The 24,889-nt window shown below is 41.0% G+C and overlaps 1 protein-coding gene across 6 annotated transcripts in view; it reads right to left on the reverse strand.

Annotated features, from left to right (window-relative positions):
* LOC122561462 (protein DENND6B) overlaps nucleotides 1-4,085 on the reverse strand; it is a 110,580-nt gene extending 106,495 nt beyond the window's left edge. For 5 of the 6 annotated variants that reach the window (XM_087999484.1, XM_087999481.1, XM_087999483.1 and 2 more), the window contains exons 1-2: nucleotides 3,911-4,085; nucleotides 883-921 (exon numbers count right to left, since the gene is read on the reverse strand). In XM_087999484.1, the coding sequence (XP_087855610.1) occupies nucleotides 883-921; nucleotides 3,911-4,069 (198 nt within the window). In that variant the 5' untranslated portion in view covers nucleotides 4,070-4,085. The remainder of the gene's footprint in view (nucleotides 1-882; nucleotides 922-3,910) is intronic. The other variant, XM_087999485.1, reaches the window with a different exon arrangement.
* Nucleotides 4,086-24,889: the final 20,804 nt, after the last annotated feature.

The raw sequence follows: 24,889 nt of genomic DNA on the forward strand, positions 1-24,889 counted from the left end.
AGGCCTACTCTTGCTTTGTAGGTTTCTGTAGTGTTATAATTATTAAACAGGGACAACAAAAGGAACGTTGACCCCAAGGGAATACAGAGACTTGACTATCATATGTTTATCACGTTAGGATACCCCAGAGAACTACACAGCCGATGAATTGTTTTTGAGATATAACTGCTGTTGTTTTGCAGGCAGAAATCGTAATCAACTTATCCAAAGCAAATTACCACAAACAGCATCGAAATGAAAGATCGATTATTTGGTACTCCCTGTGTTGGCAAGGAGCAGGCCAAACATCACAAAAATATTTTAAAAAATACACCAAGATCTTTTTCACCCAGCTGAACAGGATGATCTCATCAAAAACCAACACTAATACTTCAATATGTGCTCAGCACTGCAAAATGCATCAGCTGACATTGAGTTCAAGTCCAACAACATCCTCAAACCCATGAGATTCTGATATAAACAAAATCACTACCATTAATCCAAATTGATACTACTTTAATCAGGAAAGCCCACAGTACAAATAAGCTCAGAACACCAACAGACCCTTTACAGAAAAAAAGGGCAATTCATTTTCAACAAAAGGTAAACTGACAATAGTGTATTAAAGCTGGAATAAAGTTATACACCCTGCCGGATTGTCATTTCGACTAACTTCAGGTTTTCACCAAAAAAGTGAAAACTATTTCTGTTATTTGAAGGATATGTCAGAAAATGTCAAGCTAAGATATTGCATGAAAAAGGAATGTTTTACAGCTTTCAGACTTCAAGAACACTTTGCAATAGTCATACATTTCAGACAAATTTTAAAAAGCACATTATGTTCTTTGCAGTCTTATTTAACTACAAGCGATTTCAATGAGCAACTCCACTGATGTATCTTACCTCCTTTTCTGTAAGTCGAACATCATGGGGATAAACCAGCTGAGGACCAAAAACAAAAACAAACAACTCAAACTGAAGAAATCTTACATAAAAGAAGAAAAGTTATAAGTGTGCAAAATATTTTTCCCCCAAATACTTGGTTTCAAATCTTTACATTTATATTTACAGCAAGTGCTAATGGAGGACTGGTTGATGCACCACAATTCTAAATAACAGACAACTTTTTAAATCGATTCTTTCATTGTCCCCTAATCCCATGTGCTCCTTTGTGTGGTACTTACATAGAATGGCCTTTGAAATTCTGTAAATATACAACACTTACACATGAACCTAATTTATTCAATCTGTTACTTTGAGAAAGCAGAAACAAGGAACCGTTCCATTCATGTCCGCACAGGCCAGCACTGTCTTTTAAATTGCAGCCATGGCTTTTCTTTCTCCCTACCCAATCATGGCCCTAAAGCCACACCACTGCCTCAAAATCTTTGGAGTGATAGCGCTGATGGAAGGTTTATTCCATAAAATACACTATGCGAAAGAAAAATACGATTACAAATCATCGGACACACATTTTATCCTTACATTTAGAACCTGAATTTAACAATTAGTCACCTAATAGCATATGTGCCTACATGACAGGCCAAAATCTAGCGCAGGTAACAGACTTCAGTTAATGGTGCATGAAACTTACTCTAACTTCTTTAAAATTATAAATGGTAATTACAACAACACTTACATAGGTGGAACTGCATTAAAAGGTGCATTGATATTTTTAATTTGCTGTGGTATCAACTTAGAATTGCCATTATATGGTTAGGGTTTAAAAACTGCAGCAGTTTACTGAACAGTGAAGAAATGGGGTAAATTGAATCTGAATGAACTAGGCAAGCAACTGTGTGCATTTCCTCAAATCAACTAGATTTTAAGGTTTGAAATTAACATCACAAAGACATGAAAGAAGTGTAAGCTAATGTAGGTGAATGTAATGTCAAATCAGGCACAGAAAGAGAAATAAAGAGAAGGAAAGGGAAATTGGATTGAGAGAGAAAAAAATGACACTTGAAAGTGATACCCTTGGTTGAGTTTAAAAATATTGAATTTTTATGAGCTTGTTAGGACATACTTCAAAAGGATCTGAAAATTCAAACATATCCATTCTACTTAAGTACAACTTCATAAATCTGAGCTGATAAGCTTAATTTAGCTTTGTATTTCTAAATGTTTATAATTTTGTTTCTCAATATAAGAGCATGTCTCCAACTAATGTTGGACTGGTCGACAGTTTCTCATTGTATGTATTAAGATAATCTTGGACTGGAAACAGGCATAGAAGATCGGCAGAACAAGATCAGATAAGAACAGTAGATGGGAGATAAATGGGATGGGTAGCCAACAATAAAGGAAAACAATAACATTTGAAAGTGGGACATGGAGATGAGGATGAGAAAAAAGACGTAAAGACCAGTTAAGTGCAGAAATTGCTGAGTAAGAAATGTTTGGCAAAACAGGCGAGTTGCTGCACCACGATCATACCATTGAGAGAGTACATTTAACTCAAACATAAACAGTTTTTCCCACTGCATGAAGTGTGTGCATATTATTTTTTCTCTTGGTAGCAACAATAACTGGCATTTATTAAGCAACTTTAAGGAAATAGAAATTCTAAAGCTCTTCACAGACATGAAATGAAACAAAATTCAATTCCATCAGTGAAAATAGTTGCCAGGTTGGAGTCCCGGAGCATCAGAGGCTGAGAGGTGACTTTAAAGAGGTTTATAAATCATGAAAGGCATTGACAGAGTAAATAGACAACGTCTTTTCCTGGGTTGGGGGAGTCCAGAACTACAGGGCATAACTTTAGTGTGAGAGGGGAAAGATTAAAAAAGGGACCCAAGGGGCAACTTTTTTCACATAAAGGGTGGAGCGTGTATGGAATGACTTTCCAGTGGAAGTGGTGGAGGCTGGTACAATTACAATATTTAAAAGGCACCTGGATGAGTATATGAATAGAAAAAGTTTAGAGGGATCTGGGCCAAGTGCTAGCAAATGGACAAGATTAATTTATGATATCTGGTTGGAATGGATGAGTTGGATTGAAAGGTCTGTTCCCATGCCGAACATCCCTATGACTCTATATAATAGAAGTAGCAGGGTTTTGGTTAAGCTAAAGTTTTGAAATGCTGGGTAATGATCAAGCCTGGAGATGAGGAGAAAGTGAGGACTGCAGATGCTGGAGATCAGAGTTGAGAATGGGGTGCTGGAAAAGCATAGCTGGTCAGGCAGTATCTGAGAGGCTGGAGAATCAACGTTTTGGGCATAAGCCCTTCATCAGGAATACCTGGAAGTCTGGAGATGACAAAGGCAAAGATAAGGACTTCAGCAGGTGGACTGATGAGGTATAGTAGAAATGGGTAAAGCTATTGGGCAACCGTTACCCATTTTTGAATTGGAAAAATGGGGACACTCCTCAAGGTCAAACAAGACACTGAAATTGCAGATAGTGTGGGTAAATTACAGAGTGCCTGGGGTAGGAAATGACAGTGGTGACTGTACAGATTGGTGGTAGCGCTAAGTGCCCGTTAGAGGTGTCAAACCTGAGAAAATTATGGCTCATCCAGGATTGAATACTGAGAAAGCCATCTGACAAGATAGGGTCAAGTCGCCATGGTCCCAGGAGACCACTGGGCTGTTCTTTCATGACTGGTGATGGGTCACCACTTCTAAGAGAGGGCAAGGTCGAGAAGGTGACCTTAACCGGTCACTCTGCAGCGCAAACCAGCGTCAAAAAGAAGTCACAGTGAGGTTGAGGTAGAGCACAGTAGATGTTGGAACTTGGTCCGCGAAACTGAAATCCCAAAGCGGGTGGTGTATTGACGAGGTAAGGGCATGAGCAGCATCAGTGCACACACCATACACATGAACTGTATTTACATTACTCTAGCCAACATTTCATCGCCCTCCACTCCCCGGTCGCTTGTTGCCGACCTTCCCACCCCGACCTCCGAGCATCGGTGAGCCTCCCCCTCACCTCGATAGCTTGTCCTAACTCCAAGTCGAATGTCACCACACAAATACACTCGAGCCAGGCAGAAAAGCGGTCCCAAGGAAGTGCGGGGCCAGGGTTGGGGCCGGGCACCGTATAACGCTTCGCGGTCCGAGCCCGACCCCTTGCCTCCAACAGTTCCATGACAACGGCGCCGCGTTCTAATCCGCACGCATGCGCACACGGCACGGAACCAGCGTGCATGCGCACCTCTGGTCCATCTGCCGGCTAACGCATGCGCTGTTGGATGGAGTCAGATGAGGTGGTGCGGGTGTCTTCGATGGAAACAAATCAACATGTTCAAGCGGCAGTTATTGTAGTGGAATTCGTACCAACCCCTGTTGTATGATCGGAAGGCATATTGAATTTGAGTGTTGTAGGATTGCTCTAGTGGGGAGAGTAGGAGTCGCGAGTTTAGATTTTTCAAAAAAAGGAAAAGTAAATGATTTCAAGAAATAAACTTGAATTTCCAAGAGACCTGAGCGGGGGAGTGAGACTATTCTCGCTGAAAGATCTGTGTGATAAAATTAAGACACATCATAGGGAAGAGAGTTTTAAAGTTACATCTGTGACAAGTCAGGTTATCAGCTTTATCAGAATTAGGGACATAGATAGGATCTGGTATTGATTAAGTTTGTGTAAAGCATCAAGGTAAGGTTTAAGATCACGGATTGAGGTAGTTGGGATTTGTCATGGGTTGGATTCAAGTCATTAAGGTTAGGAATCGATGTCATTTATTGTCACGTGTACCTAAGTATAGCAAAAAGCTTAGTTTGGCTTAAGATAATAGTTGGATTTAGGGTTTAGTTCTATGACAATCAGAAGTTAGGTTCTGGATTAGGCACATTATCTGAATGCATGAAGAATTTTTGATAAGGCAAACAACTTAATGGTACAAATAAATGAGAATTGCATTTGCTCTATTAGCCACGTAGTGATCAAGTTTGGAAAGTAAACATTCCAGTATATAGTATTTAAAATTTCAAAAATGGAAAAGGTGAGGAGGGAAGGGGGTGTAGTCGAATCTTGATGATTAAGAGTGTCATAACAGAAGGAGTGAGGAAGAATTCTGGTTTGGAAGAGCAGTAGTAGAATTAGCATGGGTAAAGATAAAAAAAAAGAAAATACTAATGAGAGTAACTGTCACCCAGATCTTCTGATCAAAGCCCTTCTTTCTGACCACAATCAAACAGACAAAATACACAATTTCATTCCTCCACTTTTTTTTTGCCAATGGGGTATTCTACAGAACTTAGCATATTACATCACTGAGACATGAACAAATGGAAACTGAACAGAAGCCTCTTTTTTATGGCACTAATAGACATATTCTGGTAAGTGCTCATTCAGTAACACACTGAAATGTTCTTTCATATTTAATATGCATGTCACTGAATGGGGTTAATCTGTAGATGTGTAAGTGGATAGGATGAGGTGATTGGATTTGTTTAGATGGTAGGTCAGTATAGTGGTAGATGGAAGAAGTGGGCGGTCAGGGGTTAGGAGGCTTGGTTTAGGGGTGGAGCCAAGGTTAGGGGGTGGTTGGAAGATTCATGGAGGAGAGTCAGTTGTATAACTACGCAGGTCACTATCCACAGGGGCCGCTGAGATAGTCTTTTGGCGTGTTGGATGTCATAGAGTCATAGAGATGTACAGCATGGAAACAGACCCTTCGGTCCAACCCGTCTATGCCGACCAGATATCCCAACCCAAACTAGTCCCACCTGCCAGCACCCGGCCCATATCCCTCCAAACCCTTCCTATTCATATACCCATCCAAATGCCTCTTAAATGTTGCAATTGTACCAGCCTCCACCACAACCTCTGGCAGCTCATTCCATACACGTACCACCCTCTGTGTGAAAAAGTTGCCCCTTAGGTCTCTTTTATATCTTTCCCCTCTCACCCTAAACCTATGCCCTCTAGTTCTGGATTCCCTGACCCCAGGGAAAAGACTTTGCCTATTTATCCTAGCCATGCCCCTCATAACTTTGTAAACCTCTATAAGGTCACCCCTCAGCCTCCGACACTCCAGGGAAAAACAGCCCCAGCCTGTTCAGCCTCTCCCTGTAGCTCAGATCCTCCAATCCTGGCAACGTCCTTGTGAATCTTTTCTGAACCCTTTCAAGTTTCACAACATCTTTTCGATAGGAAGGAGACCAGAATTGCATGCAATATTCCAACAGTGGCCTAACCAATGTCCTGTACAGCTGCAACATGACCTCCCAACTCCTGTACTCAATACTCTGACCAATAAAGGAAAGCATACTAAACGCCTTCTTCAATATCCTATCTACCTGCGACTCCACTTTCAAGGAGCTATGAACCTGCACTCCAAGGTCTCTTTGTTCAGCAACACTCCCTAGGACCTTACCATTAAGTGTATAAGTCCTGTTAAGATTTGCTTTCCCAAAATGCAGCACCTCGCATTTATCTGAATTAAACTCCATCTGCCACTTCTCAGCCCATTGGCCCATCTGGACCAAGATCCTGTTGTAATCTGAGGTAACCCTCTATGCTGTCCACTACACCTCCAATTTTGGTGTCATCTGCAAACTTACTAACTGTACCTCTTATGCTCGCATCCAAATCATTTATGTAAATGACAAAACGTAGAGGGTTATGTGTGCTTCTTGATTCTCCTTCTCCAGATAATTGCTTGCAGAAGGTACAGGACGACTTGTTTTTATTTATAAATCTGTTTGACTTATCAATTAGGGAGAAGCAACTAGGAATGAACAATGAATGTTGGCCAGCCAGCAATGCCCATGTCCTGTGAGAGAATAAAAAAAATGAAAGTTATAGATTACCGCACTTAGAGTGGGCAATAAAATCTGGCTATCTTAAGGCTTGAGTGTCTTTTTATAGCAGAGCAAAACAGCTCCAACTTCTCCAGAGGTTCGATAGTTTCTGCCAAAATGTTTGAGTTTGATTTATTATTGTCACATGCAGTGAGATACAATGAAAAATTTGTTTTGCTAAGCATGTAGATTGTACCATACAAACTGCATTCGGGTAGCAGAACAGAGTGCAGAATATCATGTTAAAACCGCAGAAAAGGTACAAAGAGAGAGATCAAAATTAACATTTGAGAGGTCCAAAAGTCTGAGAACAGAGGGAAATAAGTTGTTCTTGAATCTTTTCATATGTGTATTCAAACTTTTATCTCTTCTGCCAGATGGAAAAGAGTATAACTGCTAGTGAGTTTTGAGATATTTTGTAGCACAGGTTGACGTTCTTGATGTAAGTTTGCTCACTGAGCTGGAAGGTTCATTTTCAGATGTTTCGTCACCATGCTAGTAACATCATCAGTGAGCCTCTGGCAAAATGCTGGTGGTATGGCCCACTTTTTATTTCTGTGTTTAGGTTTCCTTGGTTTGGTGATGTCATTTCCTGTGGTGATGGCATTTTGTGTTCTTTTTCTCAGGGGATGGCAATTGGGATCCAAGACAATGTGTTTGTTAATAGATTTCTAGTTGGAGAGCCAAGATTCTAGGAATTCTCGCGCGCATCTCTGCTTGGCTTGCCCTAGGATGGATGTATTGTCGCAGACGAAGTGGAGTCCTTCCTCATCTGTATGTAGGGATACTAGTGAGAGTGGATCATGCCTTTTTGTGGTGAGTTAATGTTCATGTATCCTGGTGGCTAGTTTTCTGCCTGTTTGTTCAATGTAGAGTTTGTTACAGTTCTTATAAGGGATTTTGTAAATTACATTAGTTTTGCTTGTTGTCTGTATAGGGTTTTTCGAGTTCATTAGCTGTTGTTTTCGTGTGTTGGTATGTTTGTGGGCTACCATGATGCCAAGATGTCTGAGTAGTCTGGCAGTCATTTCTGAAATGTCTTTGATGTAGGGAGAGTAGCTAGGGTTTCTGGACGTGTTTTGTCTGCTTGCTTGGGTGTGTCGTGGGTTGGGTTCAAGTCATAGAGTCATAGAGATGTACAGCATGGAAACAGACCCTTCGGCCCAACCCATCCATGCCAAGCAGATATCTCAACCCAATCTAGTCCCACCTGCCAGCACTGGCCCATATCCCTCCAAACCCTTCCTATTCATATTCCCATCCAGATGCCTTTTAAGTGTTGCAATTGTACCAGCCTCCACCACTTCCTCTGGCAGCTCATTCCATACACGTACCACTCTCTGCGTGAAAAGACTGCCCCTTAGGTCTCTTTTATATCTTTCCCATCTCACCCTAGACCTATGCTCTCTAGTTCTGGACTCTCCCCACCCCAGGGAAGACATGATCTATTTATCCTATCCGTGCCCCTCATGATTTTGACTCTATAAGGTCACCCCTCAGCCTTCAACACTCCAGGGAAAATAGCCCTAGCCTACACACCCTCTCCCTATAGCTCAAGTCCTCCAACCCTGGCAACATCCTTGTAAATCTTCTCTGAACCTTTCCAAGTCTCACAACATCTTTCCAATACCCCAACAGCGGCCTAACCAATGTCCTGTACAACTACAACATGACCTCCCAACTCCTGTACTCAATACTCTGACCAATAAAGGAAAGCATACCAAACGCCATCTGCACTATCCTATCTACCTGCAACTCCACTTCCAAGGAGCTATGAACCTGCACACCAAGGTCTCTCAGTTCAGCAATACTCCTGAGGACCCTACCATTAAGTGTATAAGTCCTGCTAAGATTTGCTTTCCCAAAATGTAGCACCTCTTATTTATCTAAACCAAACTCCATCTGCCACTTCCCAGCCCATTGGCCCATCTAATCAAGATCCTGTTGCAATCTGAGATAAACTTCTTCGCTGTCCACTACACTTCCAATGTTGGTGTCACCTGCAAACTTACCAACAATATCTCTTATGCTCACATCCAAATCATTTATATAAATGATGAAAAGCAGTGGACCCAGCACCGATCCCTGTGGCACTCCACCGGTCACAGGCCTCCAGTCTGAAAAACAACACTCCATCACCGCTGTCTTCTATCTTTGAGCTGGTTCTGTATCCAAATGGCTAGTTCTACCTATATTCCATGAGATCTAACCTTGCTAACCAGTCTCCCATGGAGAACCTTGTTGAACACACACTGAAGTCCATATAGACCATGTCCACCATTCCACCTTCATCAATCCTCTTTGTTACTTCTTCAAAAAAACTCAATCAAGTTTGTGAGACACAATCTCCCACACGCAAAGCCATGTTGACTGTCTCTAATCAGTCCTTGCCTTTCCAAATAGGTTGATTTAATTTCATTTATTGTCATGTGTACCTAAGCATAAAAGAATGGATACCCAATGAACATAGTCTGCCGATTTCTCAGCAACAAACCCAAGCAAGCAGACAAAACATGTCCAGAAACCCTAGCCACTCTCCCCTACATGAAAGACATTTCAGAAATGACTGCCAGACTACTCAGACCTCTTGGCATCATGATAGCCCACAAACCCACTAAGACACTAAATCAGCAGCTAATGAATTTGAAAGACCCTATTCAGACAACAAGTGAAACTAATGTCATTTACAAAATACTGTGCAAGAACTGTTGCAAACATTACATTGGACAAACAGGCAGAAAACTAAACACCAGGATACATGAACATCAAATTGCCACAGAAGACGTGACCCACTGTCACTAGTATCTTTACATACAGATGAGGAAGGACACCACTTTGAGTGAGACAACACATCCATCCTAGGACAAGCCAAACAGAGACGTGCGCGAGAATTCCTAGAAGCATTGCATTCCAACTGGAACTCTATCAACAAACACATTGACTTGGATCCCATTTACCATCCCCTGAGAAAAAGAACAGGAAGTACCATCATCACAGGAAATGACATCACCAACCCAAGGAAACCTGAACACATAAATAAAAAGTGGGCTCTACCACCAGTGCTTCACCGGAGGCTGACTGATGATGTTACCTAGTATGGTGACGAAACGTCTGAAAACGAACCTTCCAGCTCAGCGAGCAAACTTACATCCAGAGTATAACTGCAGTGGGAGGACTGTTTGATTATGTTGGTTGTTTTCCAAGGCAGCAGAAAATATAGATGGAGTCAATGAATAGGAGGTTGGTTTGCATGATGGACCGGGCTGTGTTCACAACTCTCTGTACAGCTCCAACCTATTCACCTATCTGGGAGCCCATCATATAGTTGTTGTCAGGCAGAAGGCCTTTGTCATCAATAATTGAACACGAGTTCACAGACTAATCAGCTAATTATTGCCATCCAAAGCTCTATTTATATATGCCCTTGGCTCCAGCTCATCTGCAAACTAGACTTTCATTACTGCTTGAACAAACAGCTGTGTGAGCATTACTAGAATGATTTAGGTTACTTGCTTTTAAAAAGTGCAAAAATCCTTTAATAATCCTTGGTTTTTAGAACAGTACTTTTTCCATTCAAAAGTACAGAAAAATAAAAAGATACAGTCTTGACAATCTCTTCATGGCACAGGCTTCATTTGTCCTGGGACATTGTGAAGAACTATACTACCTGCTGGAGTGGCACCTGAGGACTGCAGGATTGGGAGACTACCCTTTCCTATGGCTGTGAAGATGAGAGCTGCGTTGAACCTCCATGTGACTGACTCATTTCAGTGTTCAATGGGTAACCTATGTGAGATTCCTCAGTCATGCCTCCACAAATGCATCATGACAGTGACCACCTGTGCAGGTCATACAAGTTCATTTTTGGCCCCCCATGATGAGATCAATGCTGTAGCATTGGACATGAGGATTCAGGAACATAACTGATTCTTCCTGCAAGGTGTAGGTTGCCATCGACTGCACACATGTGTTACTGAGAGGGTCAAATGAAAACACTACAGAATTAATCAGTAGGGAGGGGTTCTATTTGATTATAGCTCCAGTGATCTGTGCTCCGTGTTGCCTCTTCCTGGAGATATTTGCTCACTACCTTAGAACTCCCATGATTCCTACATCCTGGAGCGTTCTGGTACATTTGAGGGTTCAGATGCCTTACAAAATTGGTGGCTGGTAGACAAAGGATACCCACTGTGATTATGGCTCATGACAACATTGCACAACCTCCTTCAAATGGCCATAGAGGAGCAGATGATCAGAATGCTGAAGATGTGGTCTGGCTGCTTGGACCAGTTGGGGGTGGATAGGATGCTACCAGTATAGTCTGGACGGACTTTCCTACATCATCCTGCCATGGTGCGCTCTGCACAATTGCAGCAGGCAATAAGGTGACGTGTGGATGCAGAAGAACTGGGTGAACAAGAACAGTTTTCTAAGGAGGAAGAATTGGATGAGAATACTGGAGAGAAGGAAGCTGTCCTTGTTTATTGCAGAGCTGAGCTGTGTCAGTCTATTGAAGCTTAATGGGACCTCCTTGACACCCGTTTCCAATACATGAGAGCTGGCTGTTACAGGCGATCATAGAGTCATAGAGATGTACAGCATAGAAACAGACACTTCGGTCCAACTTGTCCATGCAGACCAGAATTCCTAAATTAATCTAGTCCCATATCCCTCTAAACCCTTCATATGTATGTACCCATCCAGATGCCTTATAAATGTTGTAATTGTATCAGCCTCCACCACTTCCTCTGGCAGCTCATTCCATGCATTTCTGCGTGAAAACAAATCGCCCCTTCGGTCCCTTTTATATCTTTCCCTTCTCACCCTAAAACTATGCCCTCAAATTCTGGACTCGCCCAATCCAGGGAAATGATCTTGTCTATTTCCCCTATCTCTGCCCCTCATGATTTTATAAACCTCTATAAGGTCACCCCTCATCTTCTGACACTCCAGGGAAAACAACCCCAGCCTATTCAGCCTCTCTCTATATCTCAAACCCTCCAACCCTGGCAACATCCTTGTAAATCTTTTCTGAACCCTTTCAAGTGTCACAACATCCGTCCTATAGGAGGGAGAACAGAATTGGACACAATATTCCAATAGTGGCCTAACCAATATCCTGTATAGCCGCAACATGATCTCCCAATTCCTATACTCAATGCTGTGATAAATAAAGAAAAGAATACTAAATGCCTTCTTCACTATCCCATCCATTTGACACTCCAATTTCAAAGAACTATGAACCTGCATTGCAAGGTCTGTTTGTTCAGCAACACTACCCAGGTGTATAATTCCTGCCCTGATTTGCCTTTCCAAAATGCAGCACCTCACATTTATAAAAATTAAATCCCATCTGCCATTCCTCAGCCAATTGGCCTAACCGATCAAGATCCTGTTGTATTTTGAAATAACCGTCTTTGCTGTCTACTACATCTCTAACTTTTGGTGACATCTCCAAACTTATTAATTATACCTCCTACATTCACATCTAAATCATTTATATCAATGTAAAGTAGTAGACCCAGCACCAATCCTTGTAGCACGCTACTTGTCATGGGCCTCCAATCTGAAAAGCAATCATGGTCTATAAAGTTGTAGTTGGTCACCATGCCAGCATGTGGTTTGCATTGTGGGTGAACATCAGACTCTTTTAGTTTTGTTTGTGTTCCTTTTGCTCTCTGTGAACAAAAGCACATGTTTGGAATTGACCGATTTGCTTGTCTATATGTGACGTTCCTACTGGCAGCATGGTGGTTCAGTAGTTAGCACTGCTGCCTCACTGTACCAGGGACCTGGGTTCGATTCCAGCCTTGGGTAACTGTCTGTGTGAAGTTTACATATTCTCCCCATGTCTGCATGAGTTTCTTCTGGGTGCTTTGGTTTCCTCCCATAGCCAAAGATGTGCAGGTAAAGTGGATTGACAGAGCTAAATTGTCCATTGTGTCCAGAAATGTGCAAACTAGTTAGATTAGCCATGGGAAATGCAGGATTATAGGGAAAGTGTAGGGGTGGGAAGCTCTTTGATGGATGAAATGGCCTGCTTCCAAATTGTTATGACTTGGGGTTAACTCCCCCCCCCCCCCCGGCTAATTTAAACCAGCAACATAGAAAAGATTTACCCTGTGCAGTAATCTGTGAAATTCAAGAGGCCAAGAACTATTTAAAGTAAAAATTAACGGCTTTATTTCTTAAAGTGTAATAGAGAATGATTAACTAACAACTATTTACAACTCCTTCTTCTAACTTAACATTTACTTTCCCTTCTATAACACGTCCAATAAAACCCCGATTAAGATTTACCAAAAATTCAAGTTTCAAAACCAGGCTGCTGGTTGTGTCTTTGTGTCTTCCTCTGGAGATTTTCTTAGGATTTCTCTTTAACAGATCATTGATAGATAAATGTACCTTTAAGAGAGCTGTGTTTCGGGCAGTTTGTACATGCTGGTGACTTGGCAGTTCTCCCCCAACTGTTCAACTTTTCTCGCTCTTGTACCCCAAAGTATTGGATTATTTCATTGGTTTTTAATATTGTCTAAATTCTAATATTGTCTAAATACTAAATTCAAACTTGATTGGAGTTTGGTTTTTTTGTGAGTACACTTGAAACTGATTGGCCTAATTCAAATTTGTTTTTGTCTCCAGGCAACCAGATACACTAGCTGCCAGACCAAAAGGTTACATTGTATCTTGATCAAAACACTTGGTGCTGTCAGGTAGTACTGCAAGCTTTTAACTTTCTTAAAGGTACAGTACATCCCACCTTCATAACAACACTGTAGAGATTCTGTGATACTGGACAGTGGCAAACTGAGGTTCAACAATGAGCTTGAGTAGCAGTGATTTGGAGAAGGTGTTCAGATAGGATGCTCTTCCAGATAGGTGAAGTGTGTATTGTAATGATTAAGCAATGACCAGGCTGTATGTGCGAGGAAGTGTCAACCATGCTGCCAGGCTATGTGCCATGGGCTTTGTGGCTGCTGTGACATGATATTGCCAGTGAGGGGCAATATTGGATTTCCAACCCTTGTCCAGGTGCACAGTAGCCTTTCAATGATGGCATGGGCACAAGGTTTTCCTATCTTTCAGCAGATAACCATGAGTAGCAAGTTGTTCTGGGAGCAGCACATGACATGATGGGCTGGAATCGGACATAACACAGGCAAAGGGAGTTGGGTATGATTTAATGGAGGAGAATTTGGTCAGATATGATGAGATAAGATAGAAGACCTCAAGGCGAAGATCTCTATAAATAACTAAGATTCAGCCCATCATGTTTTAGATTATAAGAAACTGAAATATTGGTGTTCAAATGGAATTGGGTGAACTTGAATATGAGCAATGATGTTTCCCAAACAAATACATTTAACCACAACAGAAATTTGTTTTGAAAAAGAGGTGGTTAAATTCTTTCTAACATCTCAGCTTAGACATATGCCCATGTCGGAATGCAGGAGCAAAGGACCTACATATATATGTGCACATGTACTTCTTAAATGTTAAACTTTTAAAATCTCTGCCTCCCTGGTCATTGATCCCTCCACGATGAGGAAAAAATCCTTTCTGTCGACCTTATCTTGCCTCTCATAATTTTGTACATCTCAGTTGTGTCCCTCCTTAATCTGTTCTGCTCCAAGGAAAATAACCCCAGTCTGTCTAATCTCCCTTAATAACGAAAACTCTCCAACTGATGCAACGTGCTGATAAATCCCGCCTGCATCTTCTCCAGTGCAATCACATCTCTTTTATAATGTGGATTCCAGAATAGCACACAATACTCTAGCTGTAACCTAACCACCATTTTACACAGTTCCAACGTTGCTTCCTTGTTCTAAATGTCTATGCCTAGACGAGTAATGTTAGATATCCTAATGCGTACTTAACCACTTATCTCCCTGTCCCCCAATAGTAAAAGATGATGGATATACATACCAGGGTCCCTCTGATCTTTGGTGCTACTCAGGATGTGATCACTCATCATGCCTTTGCCTTGTTTGTCCTGGCCAAGTGCATCATCTCACACTTATTCTGATTGAATTCCATTTGCTACTGGTAAGCCCGTCAGATCAGCCCATCTATGTCCTCCTGTAATCTAAGGCTATCCTCGTCACTATTTACCCAACCACCAATTTTTGTTGACATAAGGTTAGGTGTGTTCACGTTGGGTGCAAGGTTGATGGTGTTTGTTTGTTAGGCTGAGCATTAATGTTTAAGAAAAAAACTGCAGACACTGAAAATCTCAAGCAAAGACAGAAATTGCTGGAAGAATTCAGCAGGTCTGCCAGTATCTGTGGAGAGAAACCAGAGTTAACATTTTGGGTCCAGGGACCCTTCAGACTGTTGTTCAGTTAACTGAAGCTATATGGTGGTGTTCCCATGTAGCTGCTACCATTGTCCTTCTAGGTGGTTATGATCATGTGTTTGGAAGATACTGTCTCAGGAGCCTTGGTGAAAATAAGTTTCTCACTGAGGGTTAGGTTTATCAGTACATTTGGGATGCATGGGCAGCATGGGTCTTAGTTACTTGAAGGGCTAATGCCCTTCCTGAAGAAGGGCTAATGCCCGAAACGTCGATTCTCCTGTTCCCTAGATGCTGCCTGACCTGCTGCGCTTCTCCAGCAACACATTTCCATCTCTGATCTCCAGCATTTGCAGACCTCATTTTCTCTTCTTAGTTACTTGAGTCATACAGCACGGAATCAGACCTTTCCATCCAATTCGTCCATGCTGAGCAGGTATTCTAAACTGAACTAGTCCACTTTGCCTGTGCTTGGCCCATATCCCTCTAAACTTTTCCTAATCATGTACCTGTTCAAATGCCTTTTAAATATTGTAATTGTACCAGCCTTCACCAGTTCTTCTGGCAGCTCATTTCAAGCATGTACCACCCACTATGTGAAAAAGATGCCCCTCAGATCCCTTTTAAATCTTAGCCCTCTCATCTTAAACCTGTGCCTTGTAATTTTGGACTCCCTTATCCTTGGAAAAAGACCCTGACTATTCACTTTATCTATGCCCTTCATGATTTTTTAACCACTATAAGGTTACCCCTCAGCCTCCGACTCTCCACAGAAAATTGTTCCAGCCTATCCAGCCTCTCCTTATAACTCAAACCCTCCAATTCCAACAACATCCTTGTAATTTTTTTCTATATCCTTCCTATAGCAAGGCGACCAGAGTTGTACCCAATATTCTAAAAGTGGCCTCACCAATGTCTTGTACTGCCGCAACATGATGTCCCAACTCCTGTATGCAATGCTCTGACTAATGAAGGCAAGCATGCCAAACAGCACCTTCACCACCCTGTCTACCTGTGAAGTCACTTTCAAGGAACTATGAACCTCCACCCCACATCCCTTTGTTCAAATACTGTCCCACACAATTCTTACCACTATCATAACACCAGGGCTTCCCAAGCCATGGATTATGATACTCGGGTAATGGACATTTACGCAGCAAAGGCTACCCTGGACCTTGGACTGAATATTTAGAATCAGAGTGAGAGGTTAGGTTTAGAGATTAATTGGACTAGAGCCAGGTTGGCTGTTAACATTTAGGTTTCTTTCCAGATTAAGGCTAATTCTGGGTTCATTCAGTTGGAGTAGGTAGTAACAAAAACATAAATTTTGGAAAATCTCAGCAGGTCTGGCAGTATCTGTAAAGAGAAATCAGGGCTAACATTTCAGGTTGAGTGACCATTCCTCAGAACTGGGTTCTCAAAATTCATTAAGGTGGGGTCACAGAGGGATAAAACTGAGACCTGAGTACAAAACATTCACCATGGGACATCGGAAGGTCAGGAGTGATGGTGAATACACAACAGGAGATGAAGTTGGGGGAGAGGATGGAATCAAAGGGAAGGGAAGGGGAGGAGAGGTATCCCAAAGTTGTTGGATCTTGTGTGTCTTAATGCCTGAAAGGAAAAGAAAAAGTTTCTTGTTAGAACATCGAATGAGCCAGAAGATGAAGTGGAACTGGGGACTGATGCAGCCCTGAGCCAGCATGATGGGATGCTGTTGGAGAGCGAGCATATGATGCCACAAGGCACTGAGTATGGATCTCAGGATGCGGCGAGAGCAGCTGTCTGTGGAATGTTCAATATCACGAAGATACCTATGATCGTGGGTGGATTCAAAGCATGAAGGATGAAACTCGAATTGGAATCCATGTGGGGGAGTCTGAATTGGAGGCAGTCACTGAGGAATGTGATGAGGATGTGGAAATGAGTTTTAGCAAATACCTGATCAAAATCCAGGGGTAACAACGAAATTAATGGTGATGGACAAAAAATAAGATTGGAACAGAAATCCCATTGGAGAGAGGAGTGTTAACTCTGATTTCTCTTCACAGTTGCTGCCACGCCCACTGAGCTTTTCAGCAATTTCTATTTTTGTTTCTGATTTACAGCATCCACAGTTTATTCAATTTTTGCGAGAGTAGGCAGTGTTTCCCAAGTGTTTTCCCAGCATAACTAGATTTTAATGGCATAGACTAAGGAATAGGAAATGGCAAAATAAATTCCCAAATACACAAATCTGGCAGTCCATCTCCCCAGTTTGTTTCAATCACCGATTCTCCACTACATTCTCTCGAGGACCCCCAATCCAAAGCATGTCCAAATTCAAGTTCCTGGGAAGGCAAACACTTTTGCCCATTTTGGGACAGTTTTTACCCTCTCCTATCATCTGGCTTTCTTGAATCTCTTTGTCAACTGACTGTTTTCTTTCACCCCAGGTTCACTTTACAATCATCTATGGGCTTGGCAATTGGAAGCTAACGTGCTTCAGAGAGAAGAAGGATGTTAATGTGCTGGAGGATTTTCTGCAACACAGCAGAAGGAATGTAACTTGGGTAAATGTGAACTTGCTCATTTCTACAGGAAGCACTGAAACCAATATGTCATTTAAATAAAGAGAGATTGCAGGACAAAGTGGTCTAGAGGGTCTGGGGATCCTTGAACATGAATCATAGAAAGTTGGTATGTAGGTAAAACAAGTGATTAAGAAGGCAAGTGGAATTGGATGTAGGTTTGCTCGCTGAGCTGAAAGGTTCATTTCCAGATGTTTTGTTACCTTACTAGGTAACATCTTCAGTGGACCTCACGCGAAGCAATGCTGAAAATTCCTGCTTTCTATTTATAGGTTTGGGTTTCTTTGGGTTGGTGATGTTATTTCCTGTGGTGAAGTCACTTCCTGTTCCTTTTCTCAGATGGTGGTAGATGGGGTCTAACTCGATGTGTTTGTTGATAGAGTTCCAGTTGGAATGCCATGCTTCTAGGAATTCTCATGCGTGTCTTTGTTTGGCTTGTCCTTGGATGGATGTATTGTCCCAGTCGAAGTGGTGTCCTTCCTCATCTGTATGTGAGGATACTAGTGAGAGAGGGCCATATATTTTTGTGGCTAGTTGATGTTCATGTATCCTGGTGGCTAGTTTTCTGCCTGTTTGTCCAATGTAGTGTTTGTTACAGTCCTTGCACGGTATTTTGTAAATGACATTAGTTTTGCTCATTGTCTGTATAGAGTGTTTCAAGTTCATTAACTGCTGTTTTAGTGTGTTGGTGGGTTTGTGGGCTACCGTGATGCCAAGGGGTCTGAGTAGTCTGGCAGTTATTTCTGAGATGTCTTTGATGTAGGGGAGAGTGGCTAGGGTTTCTGGATGTGTTTTGTCTGCTTGTTTGGGTTTCTTGTTGAGAAATTGGCGGACTGTGTTCTTTGGGTACCCATTCTTTTTGAATACACGGTACAGGTGATTTTCCTCTGCTCTGCGTAGTTCCTTTATGCTGCAGTGTGTGTTGGCTCATTGAAATAATGTTTTGATGCAGCTTCCTTTGTGGGTGTTCGGATGATTGCTTCTGTAGTTCAATATTTGGCCTGTATGTGTTGTTTTTCTGTAGACGCTGGTTTGAAGTTTCCCATTGGCTGTTCGCTCTACTGTGACATCTAGGAATGGCAGTTTGTTGTTGTTTTCCTCCTCTTTAGTGAATTTTATGCCAGTAAGGGTATTATTGATGGTCTTGAAGGTTTCCTCTAATTTGTTTCATTTAGTGATGACAAAGGTGTCATCCACGTAGCAGACCCAGAGTTTAGATTGGATGGTTGGCAGAGCTGTTTGCTGAAGTCTCTGCATTACTGCCTCTGCTAAGAACCCTGATATCGGAGTTCCAACTGGAACTCTATGAAAAAACACATTGAGTTAGACCCCATCCATCACCACCTGAGAAAAGGAACAGGAAGTGACTTCACCACAGGAAAAACATCACCACAGGAAATGACATCACCAACCACAAGCAGACCAAACACAGCCAGAAACCCTAACCACCTTACCATACATCAAAGAAATTTCAGAAATGACAGCCAGACTACTAAGACCCCTCGGAATCCTAGTAGTACACAAACCCACCAACACTCTCAAACAAAAACTAACAAACTTAAAAGACCCAGTACATCCCATGGACAAAACCAACGTCATCTACAAAATTCCATGCAAGGACTGCCACAAACACTACGTAGGACAAACAGGAAGAAAGTTAGCCACCAGGATACATGAACACCAGTTAGCCACAAAAAGACATGACCCTCTCTCCCTCGTAGCCCTACACATGGATGAAAAGAAACCCACCATTTCGACTGGGACAACACATCTATCCTGGGACAGACTAAGCAAAGACATGCCAGAGAATTCCGAGAGGCCTGGCACTCCAACCACAACGCCATAAACAAACACATAGATCTAGATACCTCCTATCAACCCCCTCAGAAAACAAACAGGAAATGACATCACCACAAACCCCAGAAACCCCATCCAGGACAAACATATAAGTAGAAATCAGGAGACAACAGCTTCGCTTCACTTGGAGGTCGCCACTGATGATGTTACCTAGCCAGGTAATGAAACGCCTGGATATCAAACCTACAGCTCAGCGAGCAAACCTACACCCTAAACCTCAACCTGAGCTACAAATCTTCACAAACTTTGCACAGGTACTTAACATTAAATAAAAATACTTCTTCCAGTTACCAAGATGACCAATTAAGTACCTTATCTGTGTCAGGTTTTTAAACAAAAAGCTTTAATAACTAGCTTTATGTGCTTATTATCAAAACAAACTCTGTTCAATAAAGATATAATATTTGACTAATATACACTGGCAAATGAAGTAGCAAAATATAAATGCTAATCCTCTGAAATGGCCCCAAAATAGAAACACACCACACACTGTCCTTCAGAAAAATATGAAAAAAAAGACTTACCTGCAGCGTTTGATTTTCTGAACACTTTGGTCAAAGGGTTATTCTTTGAAAACAAAAGCATTGTATGTAGCTTGTTCTGTAATCTGTTTCTTTGGTGTTCTGATATGTATGATTAAGTCACAAATCATGCATGGTTTACTGTGAAGTCTTCTTTCAATCATTATTTCAACAGAAAAATAGATTTCATCCTGAACAGATATAGAGAGTTTTCTTTTCAGAAATTCTGAAGAAGGTCACGAGACTGGAAACATTAATTGTTTTTTTTTCTCCACAGATGCTGCCAAACATGCTGAGTTTCTCCAGCACTTTCCGTTTTTGCTTGTTATATGTAAAGCATATTGTTATCAGTTACCTTTGAAAAAACTTCAGCATGTTAGTTAAATAAAATTTTCTTAGCCATCCATGTTGGATTTCCTTAATGGGGAATAGGCTGGGGCTGTTTTCTCTGGAGCGTCGGAGGATGAGGGGTGATCTTATAAGAGGTTTACAAAAACATGAGGTCATGGATAGGGTAAATAGACAAGGTCTTTTCCCTGGGTTTCGGGAGTCCAGAACTGGAGGGCATAGGTTTAGGGTGAGAGGGGAAAGATGTAAAGGACCTAAGGGACGACGTTTCACGCAAATGGGTGGTGCGTGTATGGAATGAGCTGCTAGATGAAGTGGTGGAGGCTTTTACAATTGCAACGTTTAAAAGGCATCTGGATGGATACATGAATAGGAAGGGTTCAGAGGGATATGGGCTAATTGCTGGCATTTGGGACTGGATTAATTGAGGATTTCTGGTTGGCATGGACAAGTTGAACCAAAGAGTCTGTTTCCATGCTGTACAACTCTGACTGTTTGACTCTATAATCCATAATTGTCTGTGTTACTATTAATTCTATTCAGAATTATTATTTCTGGAAGCTTTTCCACCAAAAAAATTAAGTTGACAGATCTGTAATTGTTGGGCTTATCTTTGTTTTTTTTTAAAAGTTCAGCATGTAATATTTGCAATTCTCCAGTCCTCTCGTGCCACCCATGAACCAAAGGAAGACGGAAAAAGTATGGCAACTGTCTCCAAAATTTAACTTGTGAATATAGAAGAAACTGGATCAATTAGTGTGATGTTCCAATAGCAGGGAGGGAACAAAAATATGACATTAAATAGTAAATGAATAAACACTACTTAAATAGTTGAACTTGTAGTTTTTGTGGAATAATAGTTTCTGCTTTTTTTTTACTTTGGTGATATGCCAAGAATATTTTAATTATGCAAGGGACTTTTTAAAGATAATTGTGTCATAAACTGCAGACATGGATACACAATTTATCACTCTGTTGTGAAGCTTGTAGGAACATTCCTGAGAATGCAGTGCAAAACTTGAGCTGTGCTCTTTGATAAAGCATTAGTGCAAAACAAACCTGCAGTAAAGTCCCAAAAGTATAGCTTATGTTTCTTCTGAAACATTTATGATTAAGAATCCAGGGGCCAAATGCCATATGTTGATAAGGTTCCTTAGCAACAAAATTGTAAAACTTCACAATTGGTAGAAGTATTGACTCACTGAGAAAACCCTGACAACCCTGTTAGGCAGATGTATCCTGTACAGATGATTCATCTTTCCAAAGATTAAAAAAAAATTGTTCTTATAGAAGTATCAGTTCTCCCTTCCTTGCTACATGTATTCGCAGCAAATAATCTGACATGACATATAAAACCCACAGCAACTAGGAGCAAAATGGTATTGTGACCTGCTATTGTCACACTTAATGTAAGAATTGTGTCTGATCCAGTGTTGAATGCAGATTATTATGCAGCAGATGGTACAGCTTTTGGCAACTACAATTGTGAATACAGGTCTCTTCTAAAATATCCGTGATTTTATCTAATGTCAGATTGACAATGGCTTGAAGAGTTGAATTGCCTACTTCTGCACCTAATTTGTGGGTTCACATGTCCTTATGATGAACAGGTTCCAGGTTAGCAATCAGAGTGGCCAAGCATCTTGGTAACAGCTTCACTTGCATTTGTTGGGCTCTTAAAAAAATAGTTTCCTTAATTACATATTTCACTTGGAACTCACAATGGAATATCCATCCGTATCTTCTCTTAGGTTCACCATTGAAGCCAGCAATAAGCAAAAATAATCCAACATTGAAGTGACAGGATGAAAAAAAAATCAGAACGGGAAATCTACTTCAGCAGTATTTTTTTTTCTATTCATGGGATGAAGCTATTGCTGATTTGTTGTCCATCCCTGAAAGCTCTTCAAACAAGGTAATTTGCTATGCCATTAAGAATATGCCACATCGCTGTGTGTCTAGAGTCACACGATGTCTCAGAACAAAAGATTCCCTTCCCAAAACGGCACTCTTGAACCAGATTTTTTTAAGAGCAATGGATGATAGTTGTCATTGTCACCACCATTACAACTTTATATTTCAGAATTACTTCCTGAATTTAAATTCCACTAGTTACCATTTTAACAATCAATTGCAGCTGTGCATGGGATGGAATTCAATATCATTTTTCCATATTAAAAACAGCAAACAAAATTCAAATTACATAGTGCACAAATACTCAAAACCACTCCTAATCATAAGATAACAGCTCCATATGTAATGGCTGTTGAGTGCTAAAGGTGGCAGATTGTTTCTTATAATGAAAAGTTCCCATCACATAATTTACTACTTCACCATGATAGCCATCAATAATCATGATAGATGGATCCATTTTAATCAAACTCTTAAGTAACTGTCTATGCCCTAAGCTTTATAGTTACCTCCATGTATGTTTCTCCTTTCTTTGACAAAGCTCTTGATTACCTGTCTTACTAGCTCCTTATTTGACTTGCTGTCAGTTTTTGTCCAATATAGCTCCTGTGAAATGTTTATAGAAAGCTTTTCATAACTGGCACCACAGGATATTGATTGTTTTATTTATCCAAGATTTTTCCAAGGCTGTCCATTTTTATCAGTGGTATCTTCCTTGTTGGTTCCTGCTTGCAGATGTCACAGCATTGAGCTTGTCCACTCTTTCTTACTGGCTTGAATAAAAGAGGATTTTTTTTCCATGGTTCCTCTATGTCTGCTTTTTAGTTGCCTCTTTATGGTAATATATGTAGTCGATGTCAGTATTGCGTTATCATTTGAATACATTGGTTTCCCATGGAGCCAGAGGAAATGGTATATGAAATGTAATTAAGAAATATAAAAATTGTTTTAATCTCCAGTTTTACATTTCACTAAATTATATCTTTTTGGCCAAATTCCAAGGTAACACTTGAGCGAATGCATGACTGTTCTGCCACCTGTGGTTTTTGTTTTTATTTAATCACCCAGTCTGCTTTTCATCCCAGAGCATTTTTAAGTCAAAGTTGGAAATGTACTATAATGGTTACATGTGGTGTGTTTGTATTTGTATTTAAGTCAGTAATACCAATTATACCAAAAGCTATACAAAACTCAACTCAATAATTATGCCTTTCTCAAAAATAAACGTACAGAACACAATAATAAAATTACTTTTCTGGAGGGCATTTTCTGCCAAGAATTTCAGCATATAACGCAAGTGTGAGCTGGTGACAACTGAATGCTGGTTTATGTGATTCTCTAGACTTTATCAATGATGGATAGAAATTTAAATGGAAAGCAGGACATCTTTTTCTCTCCAGTTTTCTTGCTTCACACATCTTGTGAACATATTCACACCAATAATAAATCTAAATGATGGGGAAGAGGTTAGAAGCTTTTAAACATGGAATGCATCTCAAATCTAGAATCATTTGAGCCATGTTGGGATCCATCATGAAGAGTTGAGACATTCCCATTGACAATGCATCTGGGAGCCAAATCTAAGCTTGCCAGTTACTGTATGGGTTTTCCAGAGCTCAGGAAATCTAGCAGCATTATGAAGATGTGAATCGGTAGATGCAGAAGATGTGGTTTTTTTTATAGCAATCATTTGGGCGAGAGGAACATAAATGCATTCCAGCCTTTTGGGGATTCTTCAGTTTTTCCTGCTGGGCATGGCCTACCTTTCCACTTATAACAATTACCACATCCTCACCATAAACTTCTATCCATAGGGTCTTGTGGCACAGTGGTGGTCTCCTTAGCTCTTAAGCCAGAAGGTTTGGATTCATGCCCCACCTGCTCCACAGATGCAGCCAGATGTATGGCATTTACCAGGATGTTGTTGGGCTAGAGAGTTTTAGTTATGAAGAGAAATGGACAGACCAAGGTTGTTTTGCCTGGAGTAGTGGAAATTGAGTGGGGACATGATTGAGATGTATAACATTGAGGGCTACATAGAGGGAAGACAGGAAGGAACTTTTCCCCCTTGTTGAGGGATCAGTGACCAGGGCCATAGATTTAAGATAAGGGGCAGAAGATTTAGAGATATGTGAGAAAAACTGTTTTCACTCAGAGGTTGATGGAAATCTGGAACTCCATGCCTGCAATGTTGTTAGAGGCAGAAGCCCTCATAACGAAGGTGTGTTTCCATGTTGTGCATCTCTATGACTCTGTACTTAAATGTGCATTTGCGATGCCAAGGTATACAGGCTATGGACCAAGTGCTGAAAAATGGGATAAGAATATTTAGATGTTTATTTTTGGCTGATTCAGATTTGATGGGCTGAAGGCTCTTTTTCTGTCTTAGAGACCTCTCTGATTTCATGACTTCATGATTCTATGACTTTATAACTTCCTCCCTTGTGATTACCAAGTGCCTGGTCATGGTCTCAAGGTGCTGGTTTACACATCCACTAGGCAAACTATAGATGTATTTGTTGAGAATTCAAATGAAAGAAAAGAACTACAGTGAGGGACAATATTAAATTTGGCAGGACCTCTGTAACTTCAACTTCTCTGCATTTCCTACCCAGTAATTATCTCAGCCATTGATTCCCTTAGAGAGCATGATTACATTA

Source organism: Chiloscyllium plagiosum, unplaced genomic scaffold (assembly GCF_037043375.1).
Source record: "Chiloscyllium plagiosum isolate Xiang-an unplaced genomic scaffold, Cpla_swu_hap1 HiC_scaffold_23, whole genome shotgun sequence".
In the NCBI taxonomy this organism is placed as follows: domain Eukaryota; kingdom Metazoa; phylum Chordata; class Chondrichthyes; order Orectolobiformes; family Hemiscylliidae; genus Chiloscyllium; species Chiloscyllium plagiosum.